Raw genomic sequence first — 16,139 nt, forward strand, 5'->3', positions numbered from 1 at the left:
CTTTTCTTTGAAATTGCCTCTCCTCTACAGACCCTGCCAAATAAATGAGTTTAGGTTATCATTTTTTCCCCTAAGAACCTATCTCCTTGGCCAAAGATGATTGGACCAGAGTGAACACCTGACCTAGGGAAAATCAAGCCATTCACAGAGTTAGCCCAGTCAGATTCTCTCCTGTAACTCTGAAGTTAAGATTCTGAAAGGTTAAGATCTAAATTGGTGAAGAAACTATAGATCTCCTGCATACTCTAAAATGAGTTATGTTCTCTAAAATATGTCCCAAACTCCTGAGAAAGATGAAACTGCTAGACCATAGTTAAGAATTTGTAAGGAGCAGTGGCAAGGAATAAAGTACTAGAGGGCTGCAGAAAATAAAATAAATACTATAAAGTATTCACTCATAGATATCACATATCTCTGCTCATTCTGTTTTACTCCAATCACCTGCCAGAGGACACTATGCCCTCAGAAGCCACTGGTCCAATGTGGATAAGAGACATGTGGAGCAGAGCCTGGAGTGGCACCCAGCCTAGATCAGCCAAATCACAGTGGATCAGCAGAACCATGGTCATAAGAATAAATATTTTTAATGTAAGACTGACATTTTGAGGTTGTTTTCTATGTGGCATTATCATGTCAATAGCTGACTAATACAAATCTCAATGTTAAAGGTCCTAGTTGGCTAATTCTGTGCTCCATTGATCATTCAGGTCCTCCTTCATCTAATGGATCCACCAAGCCCTAAGGTATGGTCCTCATCTGCATTCTTGGAGCCTGGTCACAGGCTTGTTCAGGTTCCAGCTTTGGGGGGGAAAATGCATGGAGAAGCACATAGGCAATATGTAAGGCCAAAACTTGGGAACTGAGTTCCTCATTTCCACTTACATTCAACTGGCAAGAATACAGTCAGATGACCACACCTGCAAAAGAGGCTGGGGAATGTACTCTCTAGCCATGTATTCAACTACCAGGGAAGAAGAGGAAACCAGCTTTTGGGTGAGCAGTTAGCAATTTCTACTTATAGATTGGAAAAAATGGCTTAAAAATCTATGAAGACTGACATGAATAGCAAGATACTATGAGTTACCATAGTGACATCGTTTCTGAAAACACTACAGAAAGTGAAACAAAATTTATGCCAACTTGCATCAATAACAATGACAAAATGTGATGGTCCTATTTTGTTCAACACTCCTCCACATTATAGTGTCCAATCCATGACCATCTCTAAGGAGGGACAGAGACAAACTCAAGTACACTCAGAGAGAGTGAACAGAATGAGAAAGACCTCAAAAGCAGGTCATGAGCCTGACCGGTTTGGCTCAGTGGATAGAGCGTCGGCCTGCAGACTGAAGGGTCCCAGGTTCGATTCCAGTCAAGGGCATGTACCTTGGTTGCAGGCACATCCCCAGTAGGAGGTGTGCAGGAGGCAGCTGATCGATGTTTCTCTCCCATCGATGTTTCTAACTCTCTATCTCTCTCCCTTCCTCTCTGTAAAAAATCAATAAAATATATTTTTTAAAAAAAAGCAGGTCATGAGCAGAATGGTTGAAGACCTTGGGCAATTTTGTATTAAAGAGGCTGTTTGGAAAACAAAATGGCTGCCTTCAAATGTTTCAATGTATGTCATGATCAAAAGAGATAAGGTTTATTCTGTGAAGTCTCCAGGAATCAGTATGTGGTAATAAGAGGAAACTGCAGAGAAATATATTTATGTTCACTGTAAGTGGATTCCAGCAGAGATTTACACCTCAGATTCATTTTGGACTAGAAGAGACAGGGAAAATGCTAGCATTTGTTGAGAACTTGTTATGTGCCAGATACTACTCAGGCACTTTCACATACTTTGTTCCTTCCAACTCTTCAAGTTTATGCAACTCTGCAAGGCTATATCCTTCTGAAGTTTTCTGAAAAGGCCACTTTTCTCACATTAATTTGTTCTAGTTCTTGTCTGAGAGTCTTGTCTTTTCATGACTTTGTCTCCAAATTCTGGAGGCAACTTATTGCATCTTCAAATACTTTCTTCAAACCCTATTTTTTGGTGGACTCATTGACAATCCTACAGAGAACATATATGAGTTAAATTTGTGGGTAGAAACTTTTAGAGAGAAAATCCAAGTTGTGGGTTCTGTAGTGGATGGAGATGTTGGCCAGGTCAGGGGAAAAAGGAATCCTATCACTGTAAGTTTCCAGTTCCCAACAGAAAACCTGGGATCTTTGAAAGAGGGGTTATACTGCTGACCAGCATAGCTTTGTGGTGACTCTCATGTCTAGTCATTTACCACATGGGGGAGTCTGGAGAATACAGCCAACAAGGATGAGTGGTCTGGAAGCATTGTCCAAGGAACAGATGCCCAGTGTCTTCTACTTACCTCTACTGGGAATTGAGTTCAGAATAAATACTCATTCATCATATGTGAAGCTCCCACTCCAGGATTATGCCAGCCTCATTACACACTTAATACACCAGCCAAACCCTTGATGTGGACTCAACACATTAGCTGGCAACATTTTGTTAGTGAAGGAAATAAAGGAGAGGGTTTCTTCTCTCAACAAGAAAAAAAGTATCCCTAGGGAATTTTAGGTTGCCTCCTACAGATAATTTGTTATGTCTAGTCTCTTGTTGGGGAACAGATGAAGGAAGACAATAAGAAGAAGAAAAAAGAGAGATCTTCATTAAATTGCCCCCAGTTTGGGCTATGTCATTAATTTGGAGGCTGATTTGACCATAGGTAACAGAAAACCCAACTCAAAAAATACTTTATGATGTTACAACAAGAAGTCCAAAATCAGAACAGCCACAGGTCAGTTATTAGAATGGTCCAACTATGTCTTCAAGAACACAGCCTCTTATCTTGTACTGGGCCATTCTCAATGTATTAGCCGCATTGTCACCACACTAGCTCTCTGCATAGTCACAGGCCAACAAGGATGAGTGGGCTGGTCTGGAAGCATTGTCCAAGGCACAGATGCCCAGTGTCTTCTACTTACCTCTACTGAGCCAACAAGGATGAGTGGTCTGGAAGCATTGTCCAAGGAACAGATGCCCAGTGTCTTCTACTTACCTCTACTTCATACATGCTAAGTGAGAGATACCTATTAGACATCCAAGTGTAGATGTTGAGAAGGCATGTGTGTTTATGTCTCTGGAGTTTGGGAGAGAGATCTGGTCTGGGTATATAACTTCGTGAGTCACTGGCATCTAGGTGGTTTTTAAAGCCATGAGACTCACTGAGATCACCAAGAGAGTGTAGATAGAGGAAATGATCAAAGATGGATCCCTAAGGCACTCCAATGTTAAAAGGTTAGAAAGAAACTTGAGTTTTGAAGGAGCAAAGGAAGAACAGATGAAAGAAGACAATAAGAAGAAAAAAAAGACAGATCTCCATTAAATTGCCCCCAGTTTGGGTTATGTCATTAATTTGGAGGCTGATTTGACCATAGGTAACAGAAAACCCAACTCAAAAAATACTTTATGATGTTATACAACAAGAAGTCCAAAATCAGAACAGCCACAGGTCAGTTACTAGAATGGTCCAACTATGTCTTTAAGAACACTGCCTCTTATCTTGTACTAGGCCATTCTCAATGTATTGGCCACATTGTCACCACACTAGCTCTCTGCATAGTCACAACTGTGGCCATGTATTACTGCCATCACCTCAGAAAGTCAACTTCGTACATGTTAAGTGTAAGATACCTATTAGACATCCAAGTGTAGATGTTGAGAAGGCACGTGTGTTTATGTCTCTGGAGTTTGGGAAAGAGATCTGGTCTGGGTATATAACTTCGTGAGTCACTGGCATCTAGGTGGTTTTTAAAGCCATGAGACTCACTGAGATCACCAAGAGAGTGTAGATAGAGGAAATGATCAAAGATGGATCCCTAAGGCACTCCAATGTTAAAAGGTTAGAAAGAAACTTGAGTTTTGAAGGAGCAAAGGAACATTAAAAAGAGCAAACAGAGGGATGGAAAGAAAATCAAAAGAGTGTAGTGGTTTGGAATCCAACTATAGGAAGGGTACTGAGGAGGAGGGAATTTTCAACTGCACCAAATGCTGCCGATGGGTCAAGAAAGAGGACTGAGAATCAAGTACTGAATTTAGCAACTTGATGGTGCTTGCTGTCTTTGATGAGCACAGGTTTAGTTTAGTGGTTGGGGCAAAATCCTGGTTGGAGTGGTTTAGGAGAGAATGGATAGAGAGGAATTAAATACTATGATTTTAGAAACTCTATCAAATTTTGCTGCAAAAAGAAGCAAATATTATTAAAAGAAAAAATTGTAAAGGGGAGAATATTTGTATGAATGGGAATGATCCAAAGATAGTGAAAATTTAATGACATAGAGAAGAAACCAATGGTTAGGGTGAAGGCCTTCAGCAGAGAAACATGATTGGGAATTCTTATACAGAGATATTTCTTTCTAGAGGAGCACAGATAATCTATTTACATTATTAGGTGTGATGGCAGGTGCTGGCAGGTGGGTAATTAGATGTAGTGGTGGGAGTTCATAGAAACTCCTCTCTGTGTCAAGTTGGGAAAAAGTCATCAGCTAAGGTGAAGAAGAGGGGGTGGAATTGGAAATTGGAGGAGAAAGTAAAGGATGTGAAGTGTGTAGAAAAGTAAATGGACTAGAAAATATAGTGTGGTTGGCAGCAACAATAAAGGCACATTTGAAGTTCATGGCTATAAAATGGGGAAAATAAAAATACTACATCAGGCTGTTGTGAAGATTAAATGAGTCAATTTATGTAAGTAACCAGAACAACACTTATGTTGTAAAACTATGGAAGTCTTAACCATCATTAGTAGTACAGAGAGAAACAGATTTGTTAATTTAGCAGAACTTGAGCAGTGGGTAAGATTCCAGTTGAGTTATATTACTTATCATCAGATGGAAGTCTAATAGTAAATATAATTAATTGTGAGCTCAATGAATAGGCAAAAGTAGGATGAAATGACTTTGAAAATTCACCATCTACTTAATGGCTGCCCTTAATCTAGATGTTAGAGTTCAGGATACAAGTTAGTCTTGTAAGATAGTGAGTGGGTGGGGCTTCTGAGATGCTGGCAATAATTCTGTTTCTTGATCTGGTGCTGGTTACCTAAGTGGGTTTAGTTTGTAAAAGGTCATCAAGTTGTACACTTAAGAATGTACATTTTTCTGGTAATAAAAACTTTAATAAAAAGTTTTAAGCACATAAAAATGGAATGTAAAATTGTTTTAATAAGTATAGAAACAGAGAGATGAATGTCCACTGTTAATAGCCTTCCTTAGAGGATGACAAACTTTATCCTTATTTAAATTTTTTTTTGGACCCGAGCTATCTTGAATGGGTTTCTTCAGCCCGGGGGATCAATCACTGATTCCCAAGCCTCCTTTATTGGAAGGTAGCCTCCACAATGACAGAGCGTTGAGGCCCCAAACTCTCTTTTCCTTTCCCTCAAACCTGGCCCATCTCCAAAATTAGGTGGATCTGTTCTCTGCAGAAAAATTAACCTTCAAATTGTCTATCTCCAGTGTCCTATTGAGATCAAACCTCAACATTTATCTAATTCTACTAAGAGTCTTGAGTTCTTTGAGAAGAAGATGTCCTGAAAGTTTAAGTCACTAGCAACTTTCTTATCTGCCAAGTAACTCCAAAGCAGAGGCAGGGTCAAATTTTGCAGACAGTGTTGTCTCAATTTGCCCACCAAGCCCTCTGGCTCTATAGAGAGGAAGCATCATCTCTCATCTGCCTGCCTGGGATGTGAGATGGGGATGCTGGTGGCCAGATCATTTATGGTCTCAGGACTCACAGTCTGAGATGTCTCATAGTCAGCCCAGACTATTTGGGCTGTGGTTAATGCTGCACTTCAGAAGTTTGGTAATTTATCCTCTCCCTCCCCCTCACCCAGCTCAGTTCCTTGGAGGGCTTCATGAGAAAATAAAAACTAACTCAGAGTTCAATTTCTCCCACAAAACTTCAAGAGGTCAGACATCCAGCCCATGAAGCAGAGGTGACAGAGCAATGAGGCACTTGGAGCCAAATAGATATCAGGCCCTTGGCACCGAGCCCTAACCCTCTCCAGATAACTCAGCTGCCCAAATCTGATTCGAACCTAGACAACTGAAGTAGCATCTTCTCTAATCAGACACGGATTTATCCAACCTCATTAAATACAGAAAAAAAATCATTGTAAAGCCATAACTCTGGAAACTCGACTCCTGATACCTGTTCTTTATGAATGCCGTATGACTATTTACCCTCTGGCCTTTCACTTGCCTCCAACCACAATGACTAAGACTCAAAGACTGTGTTTGCTTAGAAATAAAATTGGGCTTCAGGAGCATCATTCTGCCTCCATGAGGACCACTTGTCCCCAGATCTCTGTGTGCCATCTAGAAGACACAAGGAGGCCCATGGCCCTGGTGCTCTGGAAAGTCCACTTAATGTCATGGCAGAGTGAGAACTTCATCCACTTACTCAGCAAATGGTTATTGAGCACTTAGTCTGGACCATGAACCACTCTATGTACTGAGAATATGTCATTAACACGTAAACAAAGTCCCTTCTCTCATAGAGTTTACATTCAAGAGAGAGGGAGTTGGTAAACAAATAAACAGAGACATTTTTACAGATAATTTCAGATATTGGTAAGAGTCGTGAATAAAAATGAAACTGTGTGGTAAGAGAAAGAGTGGCTTAGGTAGGAGTGAGCTTCTGTAGTAGGGCGGTAGGAGGAACATCACATTTAAGCTCAAACTTGACTGATGAGAAGGGGCACCTAGGCAAAGATTTGGGGGAGGGTGGCGGGAGGGGGTGGAGGAAGAGCAAGTGCAAGGCTTGAAGGCAGGGACAAGCTTGGTATGTTCAGGAACCCTAAGAAGGCCAGTGTGCTGTACCATTTCCGGCTCTGACTTTTTCATTTAGCTCCGTGTCAGATGCTTTTAATGCCGCTACACGGTTGTCAAATTTCTGTCTACCCAGCGTATTTTATTGATTTTATCGAGATAGAGAAATGGGGAGGTAGAAAATAGAGAGATAGACAGATACATTCTCATTGGTTTTGTTTCTCTGACTAATACAGCAAGGAAAGGGTTGGTGTCTGGCACAGCAGGGAGCCTCTGGGACCTTCCTCTGCCAACATGGCAGAGTCATTGGGATTAGTTAGTGATCCCTCAGTTAATTAAATACTTTGCCCCCACCCCCTGCCTCTGATGTGGGCCTCCCGCTGCGCCTGTCCCAGCATCCAGGGAGGGCTGGAGCAGAGCGGGGGAGTCACCATTCTGACCTTCTCCCACACTGTGCCAGGTCCATCCATCCAGCTCCAAGATGAGGCTGCTTTCTCTGCCAGCCCAACATCAAGGCCTGCTTGTCAGGCCTGAGCCAAGATGTTTCAATAAGTCATTGCCATCTGTGAGTGAAATCCACTGAGGGGGAAATGAGGCCCTGGAGAGAGGGCGGGGTGCGGTGGTTACTATGAGAGCCATATTCCGTAGGTGTCTGGCTTGCTAGAGAGTTGAGTTCAAGATCCAGATCCCAGTACCTATAAAAGCCTGTGCCAGGAGCCCACATGAAAGGAAAGCTAAATTTCATCTTCATTCTTCCCAGACTCATCACACACAGGCTTCCGTGGGAAGAAACTGTATGATCTTTTCCACTCTGCATATACTTTCCACTATAATCAGATGTAGGAGAAAAAAGCATTTAGACAAATAAGGAAGCCAGTTTGTCACAGAAACTCCTGCGGGAGGGGAAAGGACTCAGGCGACAAACTCCCAGTTCGGAGGGACATGAGGCTCCGATGTTCCTTCCCTTGCGGCCCTTCTCAAAACAGAGTGCGATCAGAGTCTTTTCAGGGCCCCTCCCACACCCATCACCCACGTGTGGGCCCGGGGTCAGCAGGGGTCAGGCCTCAGGACTTGGCCAACAGGAAGCCTCCAACCCGGCTACTTATAACAGGCTGCGGTCTGTGCTTCACGGTAAAATAATCTCGACATTGGGACTTTAAAAAAGCACCAGTTCCTGTCTGTTAACATGAGTTGAACTGCAGTCTTGAGGCCTCTGATTCCCGTTTTTCTGGGTATGAGATGTGTGAAAAGAGTGAATGCGTGTGCCTGTGCCTGTGCTGGATAAACGACAGAGGAATGGTGGGAAATACAGAAAATAGGATTAAAGCGGCATTTGAGACAGGGGTGGGGGGCGCTGGGAAGACAGACTAGGGAGTTTTCTTTCTTGGTGTCACTGAGGCAATGGATCAGAGCTGAGCTTTAGCTCTGGGAGATGACTGTGTGAGGGGGTCCCAAGAGGGGTCACTCGGTGTTCCTCAGGGAGCTATAGCAACTCACTGGGGGCGAGGGGCCGAGTCCCAGAGCCTCCTGGGTTGGCCGCTCTCTGTCCGCTCTCACCTCGAGGTTAGACAAAATGACCAGCGACTAGTACCTGACATTCCTTGACGAGCTAGTGGAGCCTGCCCTTGCTTTTTAGCGTTTAAATGTTTCACCTTTACCTTTCCGACCTGAATCTGCACTCACCGGGGGCCCAAGCACTCATGTTGGTGGCAAGATGTTGAGCAAATTCCAGATCCAGGGCTGATGGCTGGCAGGTGAAGGCCATAGGATTCCAGGAGCGCCACAGAGGAGAGCAGTCTCCCGGGGGCCCCAAAGACCAAGATCACCAAACTGGGAACAATGGTAGCATAGGCTCCTTCTGTCTTGCCTGATAATGGCCCAGGTCCTAGGATGTGTGCTGCCATTGTGATAGCAAGAGCAGGAAATGAAAAGGGAGAAGGGTTTCATTAGCTTAAAGCTTTCAGCTGGGTTTGTGATGCCCCCTTGATACAGTAAAATGTCAGAAAGTCATTCACGTTTACAAGGTTCTCGGTAAACCAGCCTGATCTCTGACCCACTCAAAGGACTTTTCCAATAACCGTAACATTAATATGAAGGAATTACCTCCCCCTCTGAGCAAAGGGTGAACTGTGGCAGATTATCTTTCAAAAACAGCTGCAATATACCTTGTTGTACGTGTTCTTCCATATTTTTTATTGAATTTATTGGGGTAACATTGGTTAGTGAAATTATATAAGTATAAAATGTACAATTTAATAAGAGCACATCATTTGTTATTGTACTGTGTGTTCACCACCCCAAGTCAAGTCTCCTTCCATCACCATTTATCCCTCCTCTACCCTATACCCTCTTCTGCCTGCCCCATCCCCTCCTGTCTGTTAATCACAGCACTGTTGTCTACATCTATGAGGTGTTGTGTTTATTTGCTTAATCTTTTCTTTTTCACTCAGCCCCCCAACCTCCCTCCCTTCTGACAGCTGTCAGTCTGTCATATCTATGAGTCTGTTTCTATTTTGTTCATTAGATTTCTCATATAAGTGAAATTATATGACACTTGTCTTTCTCTGACTGGCTTGTTTCACTTAGCATAATAATCTCCAGGTCCATCCATGCTGTCAAAAAATGTAAGATTTCCTTCCTTTTTATGGTTGAGTTGTAATCCATTGTGTAAATGTACCCCAGGTTTTTTTATCCACTCATCTACTGATGGGAACTTGGGCTGCTCCAAAATCTTGCCTATTTTTGCCAAACAACAGTGCCATGCACTCCTAGAGAAGTGAGATGGTTACTTTAACCCTCTAGATTTCTCAGCCTCTACCATTCCCCAGCCCCACTCAGCCATGAAAAGCAGGGCCAAGGCCCACCCCTGTGGAGTCACCCAACCATGAGGACTGGGATGCCACAGCTTCCCAACTGTCTCCAGGTGAGCTCCAGCAGAGTCTAGCTGCCCCTGCCCAGGCTTGGTGTGAGTCCTCAGAATCTAAGAGCCATTCAGCCCACTTTCACTCTCTGGGGTTCCTCCCCAAAGGTGATGGGCTTCAGCCTCAGATCTTGGTCTCCCTTCCAGCTCCTCCAGGCCCCAGCCCCAGTTGTCTGGGGCCATCTGCCCAGCCGTCCCAGTTCCTCTTCTCCCCTTTTTACTCCCTCTGGCTAGAATGCAGAGTGGCGTGCCACTCCCTACAGCTAAAATAAACAAAGATAAGCAAGAAAAGTGGAAAGCCCTGAATGTGCCCTGAGAATGAGGGCACAATTAAAAGGTGCCTTTTTTTTAAATGGGAGAACTCATAGGGTTTCCCCCACTGGAAAGCTTTTAATAGAAATTACTTCCAGCCCACAGCAAGACATGCCTTTATTCAAGATGGATTGGTTTTCAGGAAGGCCCATGGCAAGGTCTGTGCAGCTAAAGAGTTGAACTGTCCTGGGGAGCCAAATGGACAGCCAGAGCATCTGGAGATGTGCCCTTAGTGATGGACATGCTGTGACAAGGCACTGACATGCCACATCCACCCTCAAGGATTATGGAGAATTCCAAACGAATTGCCTACAAGTTCATCTGAAGGGAGGTGGTCAGGGCACAGTTGGCAAAAACAGCCACTAGATTTTATGACGTAGCTGTTTCAGCTGGCTTAAGTTGTTGTTGTTTTTTTTCCCCCGCAATCAACAATTAACCCCTTCTTAGAATGTTCTGGAAAATGAATATCTTATGGGGTCCATTAAGCATTTATCTCAGATCCGGCTTGTTGTCTACATGCTTCCTACCAACAAATAAGAATCTCCAACAGGTAATGGCATTTGTGTAAACAGCTTATGTAAAATTCATTGATTCATCCAACACCCTTTTATGGAGTTTTTCCTAGGTACAAGGTTTGGTTACTTTCTTTAAAGAACTCATTGTACTTGGCTTTATCATTATTAAGAGTGAAGAGGTAGGAAGACAATGAGCTGAAGACCTCAGATCTTGCCCTGAAACTACAGAGATTTACCATTCTTCTCTCTTCTGCTCTGGGCATGCACTGGCCCATCCTAATCTTCTATGCCACCCTTCCACTGGGCTCCTTGGAGTTCACATTCTGCCATCACCAAAAGCTTCTAGAGCCTTGCCATCTTCCCTGAGCCTTCCCTTTAACCTCTTGCCCTGACTCTGGAACCACCTCTCCTTCAGCCCCAGCAAGTGAAGGCTGTTTTGTTCTTTCACAGTTATCCTCCTTGCTTCCCATTACCACTTCCAAGCCAATTTTTTAACCTCCTACCTTCAACCCCCCCCCCCCCCCCCCAGTGAAACACCAATGGGGAAGAAACCCCCTCCCCCCCCCCCCCCCCCCCCCAGCTCCTTTGAAGTTCATGCTTCCAAACTAAACCACCTCAACCCTCCTCTGATCTAACATCTAACAATTCCTCTTACTCATGGAAGTTTCTAGCATCTGGTTCCCTATCTTTCTCTCCACCCTGGAGACTTTCTAGTGGTGATCTACCACTAGCTGTGTGAATGTCTACAGAAAAGAGTAAAAAGAGAGGAGTGCAGTAATGTAACCCTTCTGGGCAATTTCAACACATATACAGATGACTCATCCAACTCTTGGCATCGCTACTCTTTGACTTCATCACCTCCATTTATCTTTTCCTCCAATACTACTCTCTCCCAGAGTCACTCTCCTGACTTGTCATCACCAATAAAAGTACCACCTCAGAAACCTTCCTGGTCATTTACCTATTCACAGACACACCCTTCCAAGCCATCACGCCTGCTTCTGCATGGAGATTTTCAGTCCAGAAGCCACTGTTTCCTTATCCAGTAACCCTCTCAAGTTACTACCTTCCTCTTTGCCTAAATTACATTCTGTAATCATCATTAGAGTCACTGCCTGGCAACCTCCCCCGCTTCCTTTCCCCTCCCCCTTCCCATGTGATCACCTGATTAAACCCCAACTCAGGTTAAATCCACTCATTCACCTATTTCATGCCTTTACCTAAATAGCAGATTCCTGCTCGTGCAAAATGTACAACTTTGCCAACAGGTCTCACAGTGAATTCCTGAAAACCACAAGATTTAGTGGGCCTTTCCTGGACAGCCCACCACACTCCCAATGTATGCTCCACCACTCTTGAATATAACCATCAGGGACTTTCTTTTACTAGTATGTCCTCAAACCACCCACACTCCTCTTCTTGCTTCATTCCCAGATGAGTATCTTGTCTGATATTTTACTGAGAAAATAGGAGCAATCAGAAAATCTACCATCTTCCTACCACCAATTCTCCCAATTTACCCTTATGTTGCCAAATCCTTGCTTTCCCTCCCACTAAAGTAGATGAAGTATTTCTACTCCCAACTAGAGCCAACATTTCCCTCTTACCTTCTCAAGGTTGTCACCACTGCACTTGTTCCTTTTCTCAAACTCTGAAGAGAACCCCAAAGGCATATGCTTACACCCAAGTATCTCCTAAAGCAGTGATGGCGAACCTTTTGAGCTCAGCGTGTCAGCATTTTGAAAACCCTAACTTAATTCTGGTGCCGTGTCACATATAGAACTTTTTTGATATTTGCAACCATAGTAAAACAAAGACTTATATTTTTGATATTTATTTTATATATTTAAATGCCATTTAACAAAGAAAAATCAACAAAAAAATGAGTTCGCATGTCACCTCTGACACACGTGTCATAGGTTCACCATCACTGTCCTAGAAGAACCTCCCTGATCTCATTGCACCTCTCTTGGGCAAGGCCAGGACTAGGGAACAAGAGAGGCACCAAGGGCACCTGTGAGTGTGCCCTTACATGTCAAGCCTTCCTGCCAGTCCTGGTGCTGTATCTGTGTTCTTCCAAGGCATTCTCTGGTCTCTTTTCATATCTTTTCCCCAGACAAGGACAAACTTCCATGTCTTCTACATCCATCACAATTATAATTAAATAATTATGTAATCATTTGTTTGATGTCCATCTCCCCTACTATCATATAAGCTCCTCAAAGGCAGGGAATAGATATACCACATTCACTACTGTAACACCTCTCTGTTTCTCAGTTTCCCTGTCTATAGAATGGAGATAATTATGTACCCAATAAATGTTTCATTTTATTATCATAAATATTATCTAGCAATTTCCCAGCACATGGGAAGTACTTCATCAAAAATTGTTGAATAAATAAATGAAAAAATAATTCCAGAGCTAATGTATGGGTGGAGATTCAACAGAGTTGAGTGCTTTTCTGAATGCAGTAAAATATGAAAAAGTGAGCCCAGCCGACTCAGTGGTTGAGTGTTGACCTATGAACCAGGAGGTCACGGATCGATTCCTGGTCAGTCCACATGCCTGGGTTGCGGGCTCAATCTCCAGTGTGGGGTGTGCTGGAGGCAGCCAATCAATGATTCTCTCTCATCACTGAGGTTTCTCTCTCTCTTTCCTCCTCTCTCTCCTCTCTCTTTCTCTCTGAAATCAATAAAAATAAATTTTAAAACATGAAATAAGAAAACAAAAAAAATTTTTTTAAAGTAATAGTAAAATGACCTAAGGATACAAGTCTTCCCCTTTTTGTTGAAATTTACTCCATACCTTCCTCTCCCTCATTAGTAGGTATCTTCATTCTGGTACTCATGGTGTCTATCATCAAGGCAGGTCAAACTGGCCCTTTCCTTCCCAGCCAAGGGGGCCATGCCGTGAAATCTTTGGTAAAACAAAGTCATTAGAGCAGCTTTCTGTTGGCACAGTGGGAAAGGCTTACCAAAGCTCTTTAGGGAAAATAAAAGGCCTAGAGACAGTTCTGCCTGTTGCTACAACAGAGTGGTTACCAAAGAAACAGCCCCACCCCTCTCTGCCCTTGAGGACCTTCCGGCTCCTCCCAGGCCCACTCCACTTTTTTATTTTTTTATTTTTAACAGATCCTGCCTCAGGTTTATTATTATAAATAGTACAGGACACCAGCTCCATGGAGATAGCAGCCCAGGGGTCATTCCAGTCCTTTCATCCTCACATTGGCAGACAGAGACTTCTACTGAGGAGCTTTTGTGGGGGCCGGGGCACCTTAGGGAGCCTGAACCTGAGCCTACGCCTGAGCCTGAGCCTGAGCCTGAGCCTGAGCTGGAGCTGGATCCAAAGCTGGGGCTTGGTTTGAGCCTTGGCCGTGGGCTTTGGCCCGCAGAGCCTGGGTGATGCAGGCACTAGCACGTTTCCCTAGCTTGGGGTGAGCAATGTAGGCAAATGGACTGGGCCTGTGGCTGCCACACTTTGGGGTGCTGGGCTTGACCGCCTTGGGCTTTACAAGGGCCTTAATGGCCTTAACACGTGTGCTCATGGCCTTGGCGTTGTTGGCTTGCATCTTCGGGCCCTTCTTGTTGTGCTTCTTGGCAAAGCGCATGTTTCTCAGGAACTTGGGGTCTACACCCTTAAGCAATTTATATCTTTGTGATCAGGGTTTCTTGATGTCATTTCTGTACTATTTTCAGGAATGGTTTTGCCTGGTGTGGGTCTTGGGCTTGGCAACTCTTCAGGTTTCCCTTGGGGTTGAGCTGGTCTAATATTTGGTTTTACCCCAAAGGTGCTATGGCCTTCCTTGTTCCCCTCTCTTGGAGTATGACCCAAACTCAAATGGCTGCAGAGATAGGAGTGGGAAAAACAGCCCCGAGTTTCCCAGCTTTCTAAAACTGACCCATTGTCTGACTCACTCTACCCATCAGTCTTTGCTTCAAGGTGACCTTGTTGCAGACCATGGGTCTTGGCAGATGCCTCCTTTCCTCAGCTCCCTGAGGAAGACCTGTGTCTTTGTTAGGAAAGGAAGTTCTTTGAGCCAAACATGTTCCAAATAGAAAGCTCTTTAAATATTTGTTTTAAAATAGGAATTAATAGAAAAACATAGACTCCTTCCAAATAGCCTTTCCTTTTTATTATTATTCTGAAGGGTCCCTCCTGATCAAAAGGAATAGGAGCTTTTCAATGGGAGCAATTCCTAAATGACTTGATTTCCAGTTACAGAAACATCTTTTTTTTTTCTTGTCAGAAATTCAATGTTGGCTTTAACTAAACTTTGAAAACTCATAGCAATAATGGTGCTCCTTGTCATTCTGTCTTTTACAAGGGACCCCAGCTGGTATGCTGGGTGTAGGGGCAGAAAAACATCCATTACTGCTCCAAGCACCCTGGCTGGGTTGCAAACATCCTTGTTGAGTGTTTCATTCTGTGATGGAGTGAACTGCAGCAGTGACTGAGACACAGTAGTATGTCTAGTGCCTTGCCCACTTCTTAGCTGTGTGATCTCAGACATGTTACTGCTCCTCTCTGAGCCACAGTGTCCTCATCTTTACCATGAGGATAATACTGCCTTCCTTACACCATTACTGTTAAGAATCACATTGAGATAATTTATGTGAGGTGCCTCATATGGGGAATGGGAGTTACAACCAAAGATTCAGGAGAGGTGGCCTGCATACAGGTTCAGTCTGGGGGTGTGGAGGGAGGCTGGGGGAGGAAACTGCTTGCCACTCAAGGGCACCAGACTCCTTACTGCCTAATTGTCCACTAGGTCCATCCTGCTCAGACTTCCTATCTTTAATATCTTAAGAGGTTCACGTACTAGAGACTTTATTAGGACATGTACAGGTCTCACGAGGGATGTCTGAACCCATAAGATGGAATGGAAACTATATGTAATGTAATGTAGTAACTACAAATTGAGTTAGCTAAAAATTGGGGTTAACTAAAAATGGGTAGTGGGGTGGCCCACCCGGGATCTTTTCCCCTCTTCTTCACTAAAAGAAGCTGTCAAATCACAGTTGAGCAAGTCTTCAGGGCCACTCCTTGCTATGAGGATGTACTCCAGGGATGCCCCTGCTCTGGGGAAAACACCTTTCATTTGACTAGGGAAATTACTGCTTTGTGGCATGCAAAGGTCTAAGGAAGATTTGCACCATTTATACAAGAATCCCAGTGGGTCTCCTGGGAGAACGAGAACTGATTGTATCTCACCAATAACAACCATGGCCAACATCAGCATCGGTCACCACCACCACCAACACTCCCTTTTCTACCACCACCCACCACCTCTACCTCTACCACCACCACCACTTTCACTTCCATCACACAGCCTACCACCACTACCACCAAGATACAACATCCTAACTCAGGATAACCACCGCCACTGATGGCATAACCACCACTAATCATCACCACCGCCACCATCACCACCTCCATTACACAGTTCATCACCATCATCACCACCATCTCATAAAATTCAGATCTTTAAGTTTGAAAAAGGGGATCTTGGCCTAAGCCCATTGGCCCAAAACCCTAAAATAAAGAGAGAGAAAGAAGACAG

General features: G+C 43.8%; 1 protein-coding gene across 1 annotated transcript; it reads right to left on the bottom strand.

Moving 5' to 3' along the window:
* Nucleotides 1-13,874: 13,874 nt before the first annotated feature.
* On the bottom strand, nucleotides 13,875-14,186 carry LOC102767702 (60S ribosomal protein L29). The gene has a single exon (XM_006770210.1). The coding sequence runs from the start codon at nucleotides 14,184-14,186 to the stop codon at nucleotides 13,875-13,877; it is 312 nt and encodes a 103-aa protein (XP_006770273.1).
* Between the last annotated feature and the right edge of the window lie 1,953 nt (nucleotides 14,187-16,139).

The sequence above is a fragment of the Myotis davidii genome, unplaced genomic scaffold (genome assembly GCF_000327345.1).
Source record: "Myotis davidii unplaced genomic scaffold, ASM32734v1 scaffold962, whole genome shotgun sequence".
NCBI classification, from domain to species: domain Eukaryota; kingdom Metazoa; phylum Chordata; class Mammalia; order Chiroptera; family Vespertilionidae; genus Myotis; species Myotis davidii.

Excerpts from the sequence above, each read along its gene's own strand:
- LOC102767702 (XM_006770210.1), bottom strand. The coding sequence starts at position 14,186 with ATGCGCTTTGCCAAGAAGCACAACAAGAAGGGCCCGAAGATGCAAGCC.